The sequence below is a fragment of the Dufourea novaeangliae genome, unplaced genomic scaffold (genome assembly GCF_001272555.1).
Source record: "Dufourea novaeangliae isolate 0120121106 unplaced genomic scaffold, ASM127255v1 scaffold40, whole genome shotgun sequence".
Classification (NCBI taxonomy): Eukaryota; Metazoa; Arthropoda; class Insecta; order Hymenoptera; family Halictidae; genus Dufourea; species Dufourea novaeangliae.
Genome location: NW_015373924.1, coordinates 238,277 through 251,408, shown reverse-complemented (window position 1 = coordinate 251,408; position 13,132 = coordinate 238,277). Strand labels below are relative to the sequence as shown.

At 32.1% G+C, this 13,132-nt stretch overlaps 4 protein-coding genes across 6 annotated transcripts; 3 read left to right on the top strand and 1 right to left on the bottom strand.

Annotated features, from left to right (window-relative positions):
* Positions 1-1,029: 1,029 nt before the first annotated feature.
* Positions 1,030-1,714, top strand: LOC107195042 (E3 ubiquitin-protein ligase RNF181-like). Its single transcript, XM_015584804.1, has 2 exons — positions 1,030-1,471; positions 1,555-1,714. Exons 1-2 carry the CDS (start codon positions 1,166-1,168, stop codon positions 1,687-1,689), a joined length of 441 nt encoding a protein of 146 aa, XP_015440290.1. The 5' UTR covers positions 1,030-1,165; the 3' UTR covers positions 1,690-1,714.
* Positions 1,715-4,520: 2,806 nt separating this feature from the next.
* Positions 4,521-6,612, top strand: LOC107195043 (3-hydroxyisobutyryl-CoA hydrolase, mitochondrial). The gene is made up of 8 exons (XM_015584805.1): positions 4,521-4,588; positions 4,653-4,869; positions 5,025-5,176; positions 5,248-5,486; positions 5,579-5,820; positions 5,898-6,117; positions 6,196-6,386; positions 6,482-6,612. The coding sequence occupies exons 1-8, from the start codon at positions 4,586-4,588 to the stop codon at positions 6,610-6,612; spliced, it is 1,395 nt and encodes a 464-aa protein (XP_015440291.1). The 5' UTR covers positions 4,521-4,585.
* Positions 6,613-7,486: 874 nt separating this feature from the next.
* On the bottom strand, positions 7,487-9,514 carry LOC107195040 (GTP-binding protein SAR1). Of its 3 annotated transcripts, none has more exons than XM_015584803.1 (6): positions 9,489-9,514; positions 8,927-9,027; positions 8,636-8,755; positions 8,346-8,411; positions 8,027-8,262; positions 7,487-7,957 (listed from the first exon to the last, which is right to left on the bottom strand). In XM_015584803.1, the coding sequence occupies exons 2-6, from the start codon at positions 8,967-8,969 to the stop codon at positions 7,841-7,843; spliced, it is 582 nt and encodes a 193-aa protein (XP_015440289.1). In that variant the 5' UTR covers positions 8,970-9,027; positions 9,489-9,514; the 3' UTR covers positions 7,487-7,840. The 3 variants fall into 3 exon arrangements, with proteins under 3 accessions (XP_015440289.1, XP_015440287.1, XP_015440288.1); XM_015584801.1 differs by lacking the exon at positions 9,489-9,514 and adding an exon at positions 9,432-9,485; XM_015584802.1 differs by lacking the exon at positions 9,489-9,514 and adding an exon at positions 9,296-9,422.
* A 397-nt stretch (positions 9,515-9,911) lies between these two features.
* LOC107195035 lies at positions 9,912-11,968 on the top strand. The gene is made up of 8 exons (XM_015584795.1): positions 9,912-9,975; positions 10,199-10,385; positions 10,467-10,680; positions 10,782-10,958; positions 11,006-11,027; positions 11,093-11,211; positions 11,311-11,408; positions 11,830-11,968. Exons 1-8 carry the CDS (start codon positions 9,966-9,968, stop codon positions 11,966-11,968), a joined length of 966 nt encoding a protein of 321 aa, XP_015440281.1. The 5' UTR covers positions 9,912-9,965.
* The last annotated feature ends 1,164 nt before the right edge of the window (positions 11,969-13,132 follow it).

Sequence of the window (13,132 nt, the reverse complement as noted above, 5' to 3'; positions counted from 1 at the left end):
TATTTTATATAAATTAACATACATTAGTATTCAATCAGATATACATTATTTAGCATTTTCAGATACATACATTTTTGGTTCAGTTACCAGAGTATTTCGTTTAAATTATTGTCAATTTTTTCGAATATTTTATTAAATGATTATGTGAAAACTGTAAATAATAAACTGTTCTCTAACACAAGTTCATAATTAACTGCATAATTGTTCCTTTCAATAGCGAATTATCCTAACCTATTTTCCACATGTCCCTTAACCAGTTTGGCATCGTACAAATAATTTTGTCTATTTGAGGTTTCTATTAACTTACACATACCTTTATCAATTTTTAAATGCTTCAATTTGGTTCAAAGATGGTTTTATCATGCTTCACTCTTATATTTTCTTGAAACCACTGGAAATATTTCAAATATAATACATCACAACACCAAACTATTCCGAATGTCCACAAAATATATACCACATGTATAAATATTAGTATACACCTATATTACTTCTACTTACTATAGTTATAATATTTATGTTTTTATAATATATTTATAATATGTATTATTTTATTTATAATATGTATGGTTTTATATAAAAAATAACGTTAATTATAACACTGAGCACAAAACTGTACTATTGAAAATAGAACTCCCGAATTCTCCATGAGCAGTGTTGCCACGTTGTTCAGCACAGCTAGTACTAGAGTCGGCTGTGACATCAGCTGTAGTGATTGGCTTATACCACAGACGAGATATAAGAATAGACCTAACATCTTATGGGACTTCGTGTCCCACGAAAATCACGCTGGTTCGAGCGCACTTCTCTATAAAAGGTTCCTATTTCAGGAACTACGTTCGATGCTATGATAACGCACAGCACACAACACCCATGACTGCATATAGCAATAATACATACATACATTATTGCATCGGTCGCTAACAAGGAATGCAATACTGATATGGACAGGGGCTTCTGACGCCCCCGAAGCATGGGACAGAAAATTACATTGCATGTTTGGTCTATTCTTATATCTGGTCTGTGCTTGTACATAGTGAATACGAAGTGTATAAATTCTGCTGCGTGTAAATTAATTTTACAACCTAAAATTAAAATTGCGGCTAGTGATTGTGAACAGTGTCATAACAGCCACTCCAGTCTGAATAAATTCCTCTGTTAGAGCATGTCCGACTACTTCGATGAAATGGGTTGGACACCGTTAGAAGACGGTGAGGCACCAAATCATTTAATACACATGGCAAGGCTTTTACGTGATTTTGGTATGTGGGATTTGTTGGGTCAAACTACCAGATTGCCACCACCTGCTTCGAAATCTGCAATAGAAAACTTAAGAGAAATTGAAACGACTTCTTCTGATTCAGAACAATGTCCTGTATGTTTAAAAGAGTTCGAAGATGGAATATTTGCAAAGTGCATGCCTTGTGAACATGTTTTTCATAAGGAATGTATAATACCATGGTTAGAAAAGGTATCAATTTTTACTAGTCATCGTTGCGGATTTTGTACACAAATTACACGACTTCGTCGATAAAGAAGTTTTTGCACTTTCAGACGAACTCTTGCCCGCTCTGCAGACATCAGTTACCAACAGATGATGAAGATTATGAAACGTACAGAAAAGAAAAACAACGCGAATTGGAAAGACAAAAGGACTTAGAAACTTTACATAATTCAATGTTTATGTAGAAAAATACATATTTATATATAAAAATTAAGTCTTTTATTTCTCTTTGATGCATTTCTAACAACTTCAAACAGTGAATGTTACAGTTGAAGCCCAATAAATGAGTGTCCCTTAACTGATCGCTGGGACGCCCCTCGCTCACACGTATTTCTGACACACGTGCGCATACTCTACTCTGTCGCCCAGCTGCTCAGGACGGAATACTATACACATGGTGTCGCATGTAACTCGTGTATTTTTCATCACAGAAAGTGCCGTGCATATATTATAGCCTTAATACAATGTTTCAATGTTTTTAGATATTTACAGTTATACAGACTCCTCTCGATTATCGTCCCCAACTCGGGTCCGCGCTGGGACAATAATCATATAGGGGGAAATGCTTCAGACCCTCGTAAATTCGTTTTTTGCAGAAGAAAACAAAAGCGGCGGGGATAACGTCTGGACAATAATCGTGTGAAACAAGCCTGACGATAATCGAGAGGAGTCTGTAATCAACTATATATCGTATCATGCTTACTTCATATTGAATATAGTAGTTATTAGTTATGTAAGCTGATAAACGTATAACAATGCCAGCCCAGATAGCACACGACATCTTCAAGATGTCTGTTTTATAGCTGTTTTAGGTCTGAATGTCTTAGGACTTAATAAAGATATTTTAAAGCTGTCTGAAATAGGACATCCTAATGACGTATGAAATTCACGTCCTGGAGACATCTGGAAGATGTACCAGAAGACACGTCGTAGCGACGTCTGAAATTCATGTCCTCAGGATGTCCTCAGGACATGTGAGAGAGACGTCTTTGCGATGTTTGAAATTCATGTCTTGAGGATGTCCTCGAGACATGTGAAATAGACGTCTTTGCGATGTCTAAAATTTATGACCTCGAGATATCCTCAGGACATGTGAGATGTACATCATTGCTTGAATATTTGTTCTAAATAATCTTTGAATAGAAATGGCTAATGTAATTTAGTTGTTTACATGTTTTACTGGAAAATGATACTATATTATTCTATAGCAATTTTTCGTACTTTTAGTTCATCGTTTTATTTAATTAATATAGTTTATATATACTATTTTTCTAAAATCACCACTGTTTGGTATTTTCCTTTCAACTGTATCCCACACTACATTAAGTGTAAATACAATTTTGTGATTTTATAAACAATACATATAAGCAATAAACTTATTTGTACACATATTGTGTCCCAATCATTGGGAAACGTTTTCAATTTTTTTACATTTTCTGCCTCAAATTTCTCCCTCCCTCCCCCAAAAAATAAATAAATAAATGTATTTATAACTCGAAATTTTCGGACATTCTTTAATATCTCATGTCAATTATACTGCATGAACAAAAGTACATCATCAAAAAGCCTGTAAGATATGGAATATTCATTAAGCTTGCAAAACTTATCAATAATTTCAACACATTCAAGACTTCCAAGATGCTCAAGGCTACCAAGACCGCTTCAGACTTCGAATCCGTTCAAGACTTCCAAAAGTTTTTAAGCTTTGAATCCGTTCAAGAGCTTTTAAGCTTCGAATCAGATTCGAAGTGATTCGAATTTGTCGTTCGAATTCAAGACATTTTAGAAGCGATTCGAAGCTTTTCAAATCCCATCACTAGTTAGGTGGGCAGCGCCAGAATAAGGGGAACGGGAGCTAGGGGCGGCTTAGCCCCGGGCCCCACTTTCAAGGGGGGCCCCGATCTAAGCCTTCTGTTTATGTCAAAAAATAATTGAATGAAATTTTGTTTACTGTTTCCCTTTTAAAATAATTAAAAATTGTATTAAATGTAGAAAAACATTGGATCAAAGTTATTAAAATATAACGAAGTATTGTTCGTTATTATAATCAAGCCTTCGTTATTGGGAATCATTAAGATTAAACGATATTTAATTTTATTTAGAATAAATGTCAATTTTTGAAAACCTATATATATTTTATGGTATGTTGCATTCAGAGGTGGGTAAATATCCGAATTTTTTATTTTATACGTGACACGTGTCTATTTTATTAACATATATTATTAATATTTGTTAACATATACATTTAATTTTGTAAATACTTAAATATCGATTGCAGATGCATTTAGATGAAGTGTAATCGATTTAATCTGTAGTAAAGTAAGTTAGTGCAGTTCTACTGCATTTGCAACGTGAGCAGTCGTCAGAATATTAGCAGGTCTCTTCAATTTCTGACGTCAAATCATGTCACTATGCCTGTTATAATACTGCTGCAAGTTTACTGACAGTACTGATGTAGCAGACCCTCTAGCAAATTTGTAGCAAATCTGCACATCACGTGTACAGCAGAATCTAGTAATATTTGTTTAGAGCAGGTTTGGCTGACAGGGTAGATGTGAAAGTAAACACTGCTTATCAAATTCTTAATTAAATAATATTAAATTAATAAAGGCAGCGATACCTTTTTGCACCCGGGCGGCCAACAACTCAGGAACGGCCCTGGATGAACATACACTTTTCATGTATAAATGTACTTTATTATAATAATTATCAATGTGTACAATCATATAGAATCCAAATATCGCTTAGTATTCGTAAGTCGAAGATGTACTGAACATTATTGAATGTAATATTAATATGTATCTTTGTAACTTTGCTGTGTAATGCCGTAATGCCTTTCGTCTCATGATTCCGAAATACATATATATGTATATAACTGATTATATTTATTTCATTCATTTCATTGTGCATACCGTTTTGGAAAATAAGAATGTCAACACATTAATTTTATAAAACTCCATAACCTGTGTTAAATCATTTCGTATAAACGTTTTAACATATTATTTATTTAGTGAATTGTATGTGTTGGATTTTTAATACTTGTGTTCACCTTACAGAAGAAATAAATAGTAAACAACGAAAATGGTAATTATTAGTTATATTTAACGAATACATAATAAAATAACTTAACATATTTTTTTTTTATCAGATTAAAAATGGTACATTAAAACTCAGTTGTATAGGCTCTAGTCCAATAACTAGTTTTAGATTTTTATCGTCACAAACTAATAGTACAGGTAAGAATATAGATGCTAAATTCCATGATCAAAATCTAAAGCCCATTGTGACACCACCTGAACCAATGCCATCAATACCATTTCCTACTGTACCATGTCCAACACAGACTCCTGTAATAGAAATACCAGGTTCTATCAGAGAAGATACTTATTTTATTTCCACTAACAAGATTAAACATTATTTGTAAAATCAGTAACAATAAAAGTTTTGTTGTTTAATAATGCAATAACTGTCAATTAAACATAAATGTTGAAATTATATATTAATAGTTTTTCAAATTTAGGCCCTATTATTGAACCCATTCTTCCTCAATCGTATCCTCAAACTGAACCTGTGCCAGAATCTAAACCGCCTATTGAAATTCCAGTACCAAACAGAAGTACAACATACAAAGATGTACAAGCAAATACTCAAGATGATGTACTGATAAAAGATGTACGTATATACTATTAATATGTTTATAAAAAATTAGTACCGCATCAAATAACTTTTCTTTCTCAAATAAGACTGGAAATAAAGGTATTATAACATTAAATCGCCCAAAAGCCTTGAATGCCTTAAATTTATCAATGGTTGAGAAAATATATCCAGCCCTTAAACAATGGGAAACATCTAAAAAATTCGTAATAATAGAAGGCGCAGGAGAAAAAGCATTCTGTGCTGGTGGTGATGTAAAATCTATTGTTGTTGCAGTAAGAGAAGGCAATAAAGAATTGGGTGAAGCATTTTTTAGAAAAGAATATACGTGAGTTGCAGAAATAAATCTAAAACAAATTGTGTATTTTATATGCCTACAAATATATTTATACATATCCATTTTTTTGTATATTAATATAGCCTAAATCATTTAATTGGTACATATAAAATACCATATGTAGCTTTAATAAATGGAATAACTATGGGAGGTGGAGTTGGACTATCCGTTCATGGTAAATATCGAATTGCAACAGAGAAAACTTTATTTGCAATGCCAGAAACAGCAATAGGATTATTTCCTGATGTTGGTGGAACATATTTTTTACCTAGATTAAAAGGGAAATTAGGACTTTATCTTGGATTAACAGGAGAAAGATTAAAAGGTAAGAATGTTTATCAAAATTAGTAACATGTATGTACATTTAAAGTATTTCATACTAATTTCACCATTGTGCTAAAGGCATTGACATACTACTTGCTGGTATTGCAACACACTTTGTTCCTTCTGAGAAATTACCAGCTTTAAAACAAGATTTACTAATAAATGAGGTACCTGATATTACAAAGGTTTTAGACAAATATCAACCTCAAAATTTAGATAATAAGTTTTCATTGGCACCATATATAACTCAAATTGACAAATGTTTCTCTGCATCTTCTGTAGAGGAAATAATAGAAAGGTAATTTAGTTATAATGCCTAATTACAAGAATTAAAAAGACATACTAATTGACGATACTTTTTTATGTATTAATGAAGATTAAAAGAAGATAAATCTGAATGGGCAGAAAAAACCATACAGACATTGTTGAAAATGTCTCCAACATCATTAAAAATTACTATGAGTGCTATTCAAAATGGAGGCACCCTCAGTTTAGCAGATTGTTTAAAGATGGAATTCAGATTAGGATATAATTATGGTTTATGTAAAACTAATGATTTTTGCGAAGGTAACTATATTTTTGAATTGCCTAATATATTTCTCTCAAGAAACTTTGTTCACTGTATACTACATACTTGATATTGCAAATTTGATTTCTTGTAGGTGTTAGAGCCCTGTTAATAGATAAAGATCAAAAATCAATATGGAATCCAAAAACTTTAAGTGAAGTAACTGATACATATGTAAATCAACAATTTGCTACGTTACCAGAAGAAAAGGAATTGTTACTTTGAGAATATATAAGCGTATTTTAGTACTTTATACTTTCTTATTGTAAAATTATATTTTACACTGTTAAAATCTTGTTAATAATATTGTTCTGCATTTAATAGGTTTTATATCAATTAATATAATACCAATTTGATACCTACGTGTAATACCAGGTTGTAAATGTAGAGTATTAATAAGGAACCTGCGTAATATAAAACAAATCGTGTTAAATACAAAACAACATACTTTATTTATGTAAAATAACGAGCAGAACACCATAAGTACTTAGAGTTATTGTATTGACACATAAAAAATTTAATGTTCAAAACATTAATTATGTTAATTTTCTAAAAGCAAATATACCTACATAAATAGAGCTATACAATAAATCTACACGGTAATTTCTATTTAACTAGAGATAATTTGATTCAAATTTATGTTTACTTATAAAGTCTCTTTACTGACATATTAAAAACTTTCTACGAAAATGTGGTATGTATCAATAATTTTATGATGAAATGTATTTAATTTCCTCCATCTCTTAGTCAAGCTGCGTTGTTGATGTTTCTAACTTTAAACCCAATAATAATCTTCATTAACAAGCAATATAAATTTATGAAGACCAAACTGTACCCCATTGTCTACAATGTTCGTAGACATTTTTAAAATACAAATATATGAATGCAAGTTCCTTCTAAATTTTTCAATTTACTTAAAAGTGCACAGAAATAAATTTGAAAAGAAATGTGTATATATAAATAAGTATTTTCCTGTATTTAATAATATCATTATATATGCAAAATGTTTCAAACAAAAAAATTTATCCTATAAAAAATAATGTTGAGAAACACTTGAAATTCTTAAATACTTTATTATTTTATTTATCAAAACGTTTGTATCATCTTTCAGCATGTCAAGTGCTTCCATAATATGATTTGCAAAACAATAGAAGTCCACAGAACTTTTATGGAATTTAATAAATTCCTGTAGGATGTTATTATACGCTCCACACATTAAAATTAAACAAATGAGTCGTATCGCGTGTTTATATAGTGTTTTTAAGACATTGTCTTGTTTATTTGTTTGCACTGTTTTGAATCTGTTACTGCAGTTCATGTCTTGATATTCCTTTCCTACTGCACAATTCACGTAAAGGATAATACACCTTTGGGACTGGTGTCCAGTATGAATCAATGAAAGGGAAATGTAATAAACTGCTGAGAATTGGAGCATTTAAATTATCGTATGTATTCAGTCAATATACTGAGCGAGCCAGCGGAAGCCCTCACCATATCCCTGTCTTTTTAGCACTGAGCACATAAACAGTTCCAATGGGCGACCAGGTATTTCATTACGAGAAATTTTTCCCTAAAATTCATACATTTTAATGATTTATGCATAATACATAAAATACAACTTTTTCCTTATTTTGCATACCTTGCCTGTTGTTTGACCATACAGATTAAAATAATTTCTGAGTTCATCTTCTGATGCTGCACCTGGTTTATCAATTTTATTACCTAGCACTAAAACTGGACAGGCACTGAGTTGTTCATCAGTTAACAATGCATCGAACTCAGCTTTTGATTCTGGTAACCTTGACCTGTCACTAGCATCCACTAGAAATACTATAGCATCCACAGCTGGGAAGTAGTCCTTCCAAACTCTTCGTGCTATAATGTGTTATTTATTTCTATAAATCTGACATTATACATTGAATCTAAAATTTATAAAATAGTAGAACAAATAACTATACCTTGAGGATGCCCTCCAAGGTCAAATGTTGTGAACCTCATATTACCAATAGATAATTCTTCTGATGCTGAAACAAAAAAATATGCGTGTTATTAAAAGATACAAAACTGAAGGTAATCAGTGACTAATAAGAACCTAGAAGTTAGAAAATTATTAACTAATTATCTAAATAGAGCAAAATTATAAATTGTAAAATAATATAAATCTTTATAATGATGTAGAATTATTATATGTATAGAAAATATAATTTTTAATTCTACATAGCAATAAATCATAATAAATATTAATTACTTGGATGCAATGTAGGCACATGTTGTGCTAGTCGATCATCTTTGAGCATGTGAAGCAATGTGGTTTTGCCTGCATTGTCCAGACCAAGAAACAGTAGCTTACCACTTTTTTTCCAAAGTCCTAAAAATAATAAATTAAAGGAAATAATATATGATATAATGCAAATAATATTAAGAATAATTTTCATCTGCATTCATTGTTAAATTATAACATCCAATGCAACAAGTATATAAACGTACATATAATAAATTAAATTTATATTTCAAAAGAAAATATAAAACCTGCACTCACCAAGGTAATTTAAAACTCCTGCGAACCAGTCCCAAATGAACATATTTGTAGATAGATAGGAATGGATGTCACGTACACTATATTCTAACTACTGAATGACTCTGCAACAACAGTGAGTTGACAAGATTATCATCTGTATATAATGGCATGATACAAGCAAGCTTTTTGAACTCTTGTAACTTAGTGTAGCCCAATAAATACAGAAATTATAGAAAAACATATTGCACCAAATCAAAGAATAACAAAAAACATTAGTAAATGTTTATGCCAAAATAAATAAAAAATCGGTATCATTTGTTACACTTGGAGGCAAAAATAAAATGTAGCATATGAACAGTACACGATTACAATTACATGCGACAGACTCACCAGATCTCACCCACTAATAACAGTAATACAATCTTTCGTTCACCACCACCGAAATGCAAAATTATAGGCGGGTCAAAAAAGAGTTCGCATTGTATAACTACGTAAAACCTGTTACTTCGTCACTGGACTAACGTACCCAACACGAAAAAATACACGAGATGCAGAAGCAAAGAAAGAGTGCTTTTCCTCTTACAGAAAGCGCAGCTTCAACGAGCTTGGTTGGCTGGCAGTTGGCACTGATGACGTCTACTTCCGTCAGCCATACTGCATGAATAGTGCTGTTTCATAAGCGCGGATTTTAAGGTCAATTACTTCTAATTTTATTCAATTCTTGAACCTGCCATTTCGAACATACATATATCGTGTGTTTGTTCCTTTCCTCCTTCGGTTAAATAATTATACTTTATGATTACACTATCAATCGTCACATGTTGACTTTAACGTTACGTAAAAGCATATACAGTTAGTGTATGCAGTATGTATAATAATTTAGTGTATATACATATTTAAAAAATATATATGTAGGATAATTCATATGCGTTAATATTGAACGTTTTAATTGTCATTCTGTATGTGTTATTTAGAACTACAATGTCCCTAGCATATGATTAATGAATTTAGTAACTTTGTTGTCTGGTTTCTAAGCTGCGATCAGCAGCGATCAGTGATCATGTCGGCAGGTAGGATCCCGATTATATTTTTTCTTACCAATAATTAATTTCCTTTACGAGAAACCAGAGCTATCAATAATAATAACTTCATTTATTTTCTTTCTAATAAAACATGTGACATAAAATCATTTACGTAGTATATGCAATAACTGTTTATAACCTCATACGAAACTTTTGATAGTACAGCTCGACTATAGTATATTATTTCATAATTTTTATTTATTATTTGTAGGATGGCTGATAAACAGTTTTCGTTCGACTTACAGTCACATAGCTGGATGCAACGTGTACTCTTGTTTATTTGTACAATCACGAAATTATGCAGCTAGAAAAGGTACAAGGGAAAAAGCCAGAAAGAAAAAAGTAAAGGCAGCAGTTCAAAAAGTTGGATTTGTCCCTGCTAACAAATTTAAGAAAGAGTGAGTATGTTTTATTAAAATTTTTATAATTGTCAATACTGTATTGCAATTCTATAATGTAATAATTTTATTGATAAATAGTGCTGAGAAAGAAATTAAAAGAGTTTCTCCATTTATAATGCTACATGATTTTTGGAGAAGGAAACATGTTGATAATGTATGGCTCATAAAATATCATCGAAGACCAGTTTTTTCTTTACAAGAGGCTATAGAATTTCATCGTGAAACACATCATCCCACTGTGTTCAATCTACCGAACGCACATATCAATGCACTTATTGAATTAAATTTGCATGTAAGCCATCATACATTTGTAATTGGATTGAAAAATCCATAATTATTAATTTAATGTATGAGCACTTTTTTAAAAAGTTTTTTCTCTGATTTTCATAACAGTATGACAAAAAAAAATACCTTGACAAAATTTCAAGAATAGTAGAAGTACCTCATCCATTTGCTCTACAAGAAGATAGAACAATATTAGCATTCTGTAAAACTGCTAATGCTCATGATGCTGCTGTTAAAGCTGGAGCTAACTTTGTTGGTGGTGTCGAACTCATCAAACAAATTCAAGTAATATTTTACCTGATTTATTGTTAATTAGAGGATTATTAAAAAAGAAATTTCCAAATGTGAAAGGAGGTAAGTTTGTTGAATAACACTACTTATTTTATTAACACGACTTAAAATAAAAATTTATGTTTCAGGTACTTTGAGTAATAATATTGGCCAACTTGTTAAAAAGTTTAAGGATGGAATAGGATATTCTTTAGTACAAGACAATACCTATAAAGCTTATGGTATAATTGATTTTCCTTTTGGCACGGTAAATTTCAATTTAATAATTTTTCAATGTATGAAATTTATTGTATTCTGAGTCTATTTGTAACCAATTTTTTAATGATATTTATTGTTTGGTTTTTAGCTTAATATGGATCTAAGACACTTACAGGAAAATTTTAGCGCTGTTATTAACGATGTGCAATCAGTGAAACCAAAAAGTGATGCATCATTTATCCAAAGGTACTTAACCGTTTGAGTGATGCGGGTCAATGTAGAAATTTAATCGAGAAGTGCGACGTGATACGCGGTTCTTTCATTTTCGGTCAAAAAATACTATTTCATAACAGTGATCGCAGTTCCATGATTGATTAGGTAAAATTTAACATTCCTGCGGTTATAAATTTGTGAAAGTACTTGTGTTTAACAATCTAAAACTGCCCTTTAAGTTTTTTTTTATTGCTAATACAGTTGAATCTCACGGACCGACGTCGTAGCACTTTTCGACATGGAATGCGGACAGCATAATCGTGCTGCGCGGCATTCAAACTGTTAAAAGAGTTCTTATATTTACGTAATTGAAATGAATAATGCTTTTGGAATGCATCACCAGTGGCTACACCATAAAAGTTTTATAAATACCTAATATATTAAAATTTTTTAGAGTTCGTATTACGAGTTTACCATCGCGAGAGAAGTTTAAAATTGATTTTGAACAGTATCTTCCTAAGGAGGCTCAGAAAGCAATAGAAGATGACGAAGAAGAACAGGATAGCAAGAGTGGAGTTATTGCTCTACAATGAATGTATATGAAATAAATAAAGTAATTATGATTAAATATTAAACATGCATTGTACACCTATTGTATATCTATATTTCAACCATGTTCCATCGATAGTCTAATTAAGTATCTATCACAATTTCTTCTGTAATTGCGTGTATGATATAACGATAAGTTTTTCTTACTTTAACAAGGATCGCATAATTGTATTTTATCATTATAACTGGGAAAATAAAGTATAAACCATATTGAGGCTAGTGACATATCTCTCTAACATGAATATCATATTAAATCCCGATTTGCGGTTCGTCCGTATGGATGGAATAACAGACCAGCTGCGCAACCGTCAAAATGCAGAGTACAAGAGCGCGAAAGATGAAAGAACAAGACGAAGCTAAGTGAAGCAAAGGAAAAGAGAATGGAGAATGGTGAGTGGCCGTGGTGGTGAGTCCGGTGGAGGGGCAATGGCTCACCTACCTGCTGGTCGAGAGCTCAGTCGGTGTCTGCCAGGTTGAAAATCCATCGCTTATTCCGTTCGTCTTGCACGTGACTTCTTAGCGTTTCGTTAAAAAGGCGCGAAAAAAAGATTGAAAACAAAAATTCGAAATGTACGGGGACAAATACTATCAGTCGGTTGTTTTTAATCAATGATCAACAAAACCGTTATCCAATCGATTATTTTTGAATTGGTGATTTCTTGGTGCCCGGTTAGCTGGAAAAACGTTCAATCATACTTTTCGCGTGCGGACCATATAGCAGTGCGTGCGAGTGTGCGCCCTCACATACGCGTGATTTCACGAGTGCTGGAGGCGTGTGTGTGTGTTTATTACTTGTGGTGATCTTGTGTGTTGACTGTGTGTCAAACAACAGCAGTGATTTTAGGTTGCAACAAATTCGTCGACGACTGTTTGCCGACTCCTATTACCAGCTGGCTTGTAGACATGCCTAGGTTGGACTGCAGTAGACAGCGGTTTTAGGTGATATACTGGCGCACACGATACATACTCGCACATAAACGAACTCGCGCTCCAGAATGGTAAGTACGAGACAGTATTGACTTTGAAATGCGTGCAATGGTATACTTGTGAAATCTTATTAAAAAAATTTAGGTACATGTGTAGAAATCGATGATTTTGCATGCTGAAAATTTATCTAGTTGTTCTCTAAAAATTCATATAAAGAGATA

What these genes read in the sequence shown, in the direction of transcription:
- LOC107195043 (XM_015584805.1), top strand. An exon ending in ATGATGTACTGATAAAAGAT is followed by an intron (nt 5,177 to 5,247) that starts GTACGTATATAC and finishes TTCTCAAATAAG; the next exon opens with ACTGGAAATAAAGGTATTAT. An exon ending in GTAGAGGAAATAATAGAAAG is followed by an intron (nt 6,118 to 6,195) that starts GTAATTTAGTTA and finishes GTATTAATGAAG; the next exon opens with ATTAAAAGAAGATAAATCTG.
- LOC107195040 (XM_015584803.1), bottom strand. Translation starts at nt 8,969, where the DNA reads ATGTTCATTTGGGACTGGTTCGCAGGAGTTTTAAATTACCTTG. An exon ending in CCTTGGAGGGCATCCTCAAG is followed by an intron (nt 8,263 to 8,345) that starts GTATAGTTATTT and finishes AACACATTATAG; the next exon opens with CACGAAGAGTTTGGAAGGAC. An exon ending in ATGGTCAAACAACAGGCAAG is followed by an intron (nt 7,958 to 8,026) that starts GTATGCAAAATA and finishes TATGAATTTTAG; the next exon opens with GGAAAAATTTCTCGTAATGA.
- LOC107195042 (XM_015584804.1), top strand. Translation starts at nt 1,166, where the DNA reads ATGTCCGACTACTTCGATGAAATGGGTTGGACACCGTTAGAAGACGGT. An exon ending in TAATACCATGGTTAGAAAAG is followed by an intron (nt 1,472 to 1,554) that starts GTATCAATTTTT and finishes TTGCACTTTCAG; the next exon opens with ACGAACTCTTGCCCGCTCTG.
- LOC107195035 (XM_015584795.1), top strand. An exon ending in AACTCATCAAACAAATTCAA is followed by an intron (nt 10,959 to 11,005) that starts GTAATATTTTAC and finishes TTATTAAAAAAG; the next exon opens with AAATTTCCAAATGTGAAAGG. An exon ending in TTGATTTTCCTTTTGGCACG is followed by an intron (nt 11,212 to 11,310) that starts GTAAATTTCAAT and finishes TTTGGTTTTTAG; the next exon opens with CTTAATATGGATCTAAGACA.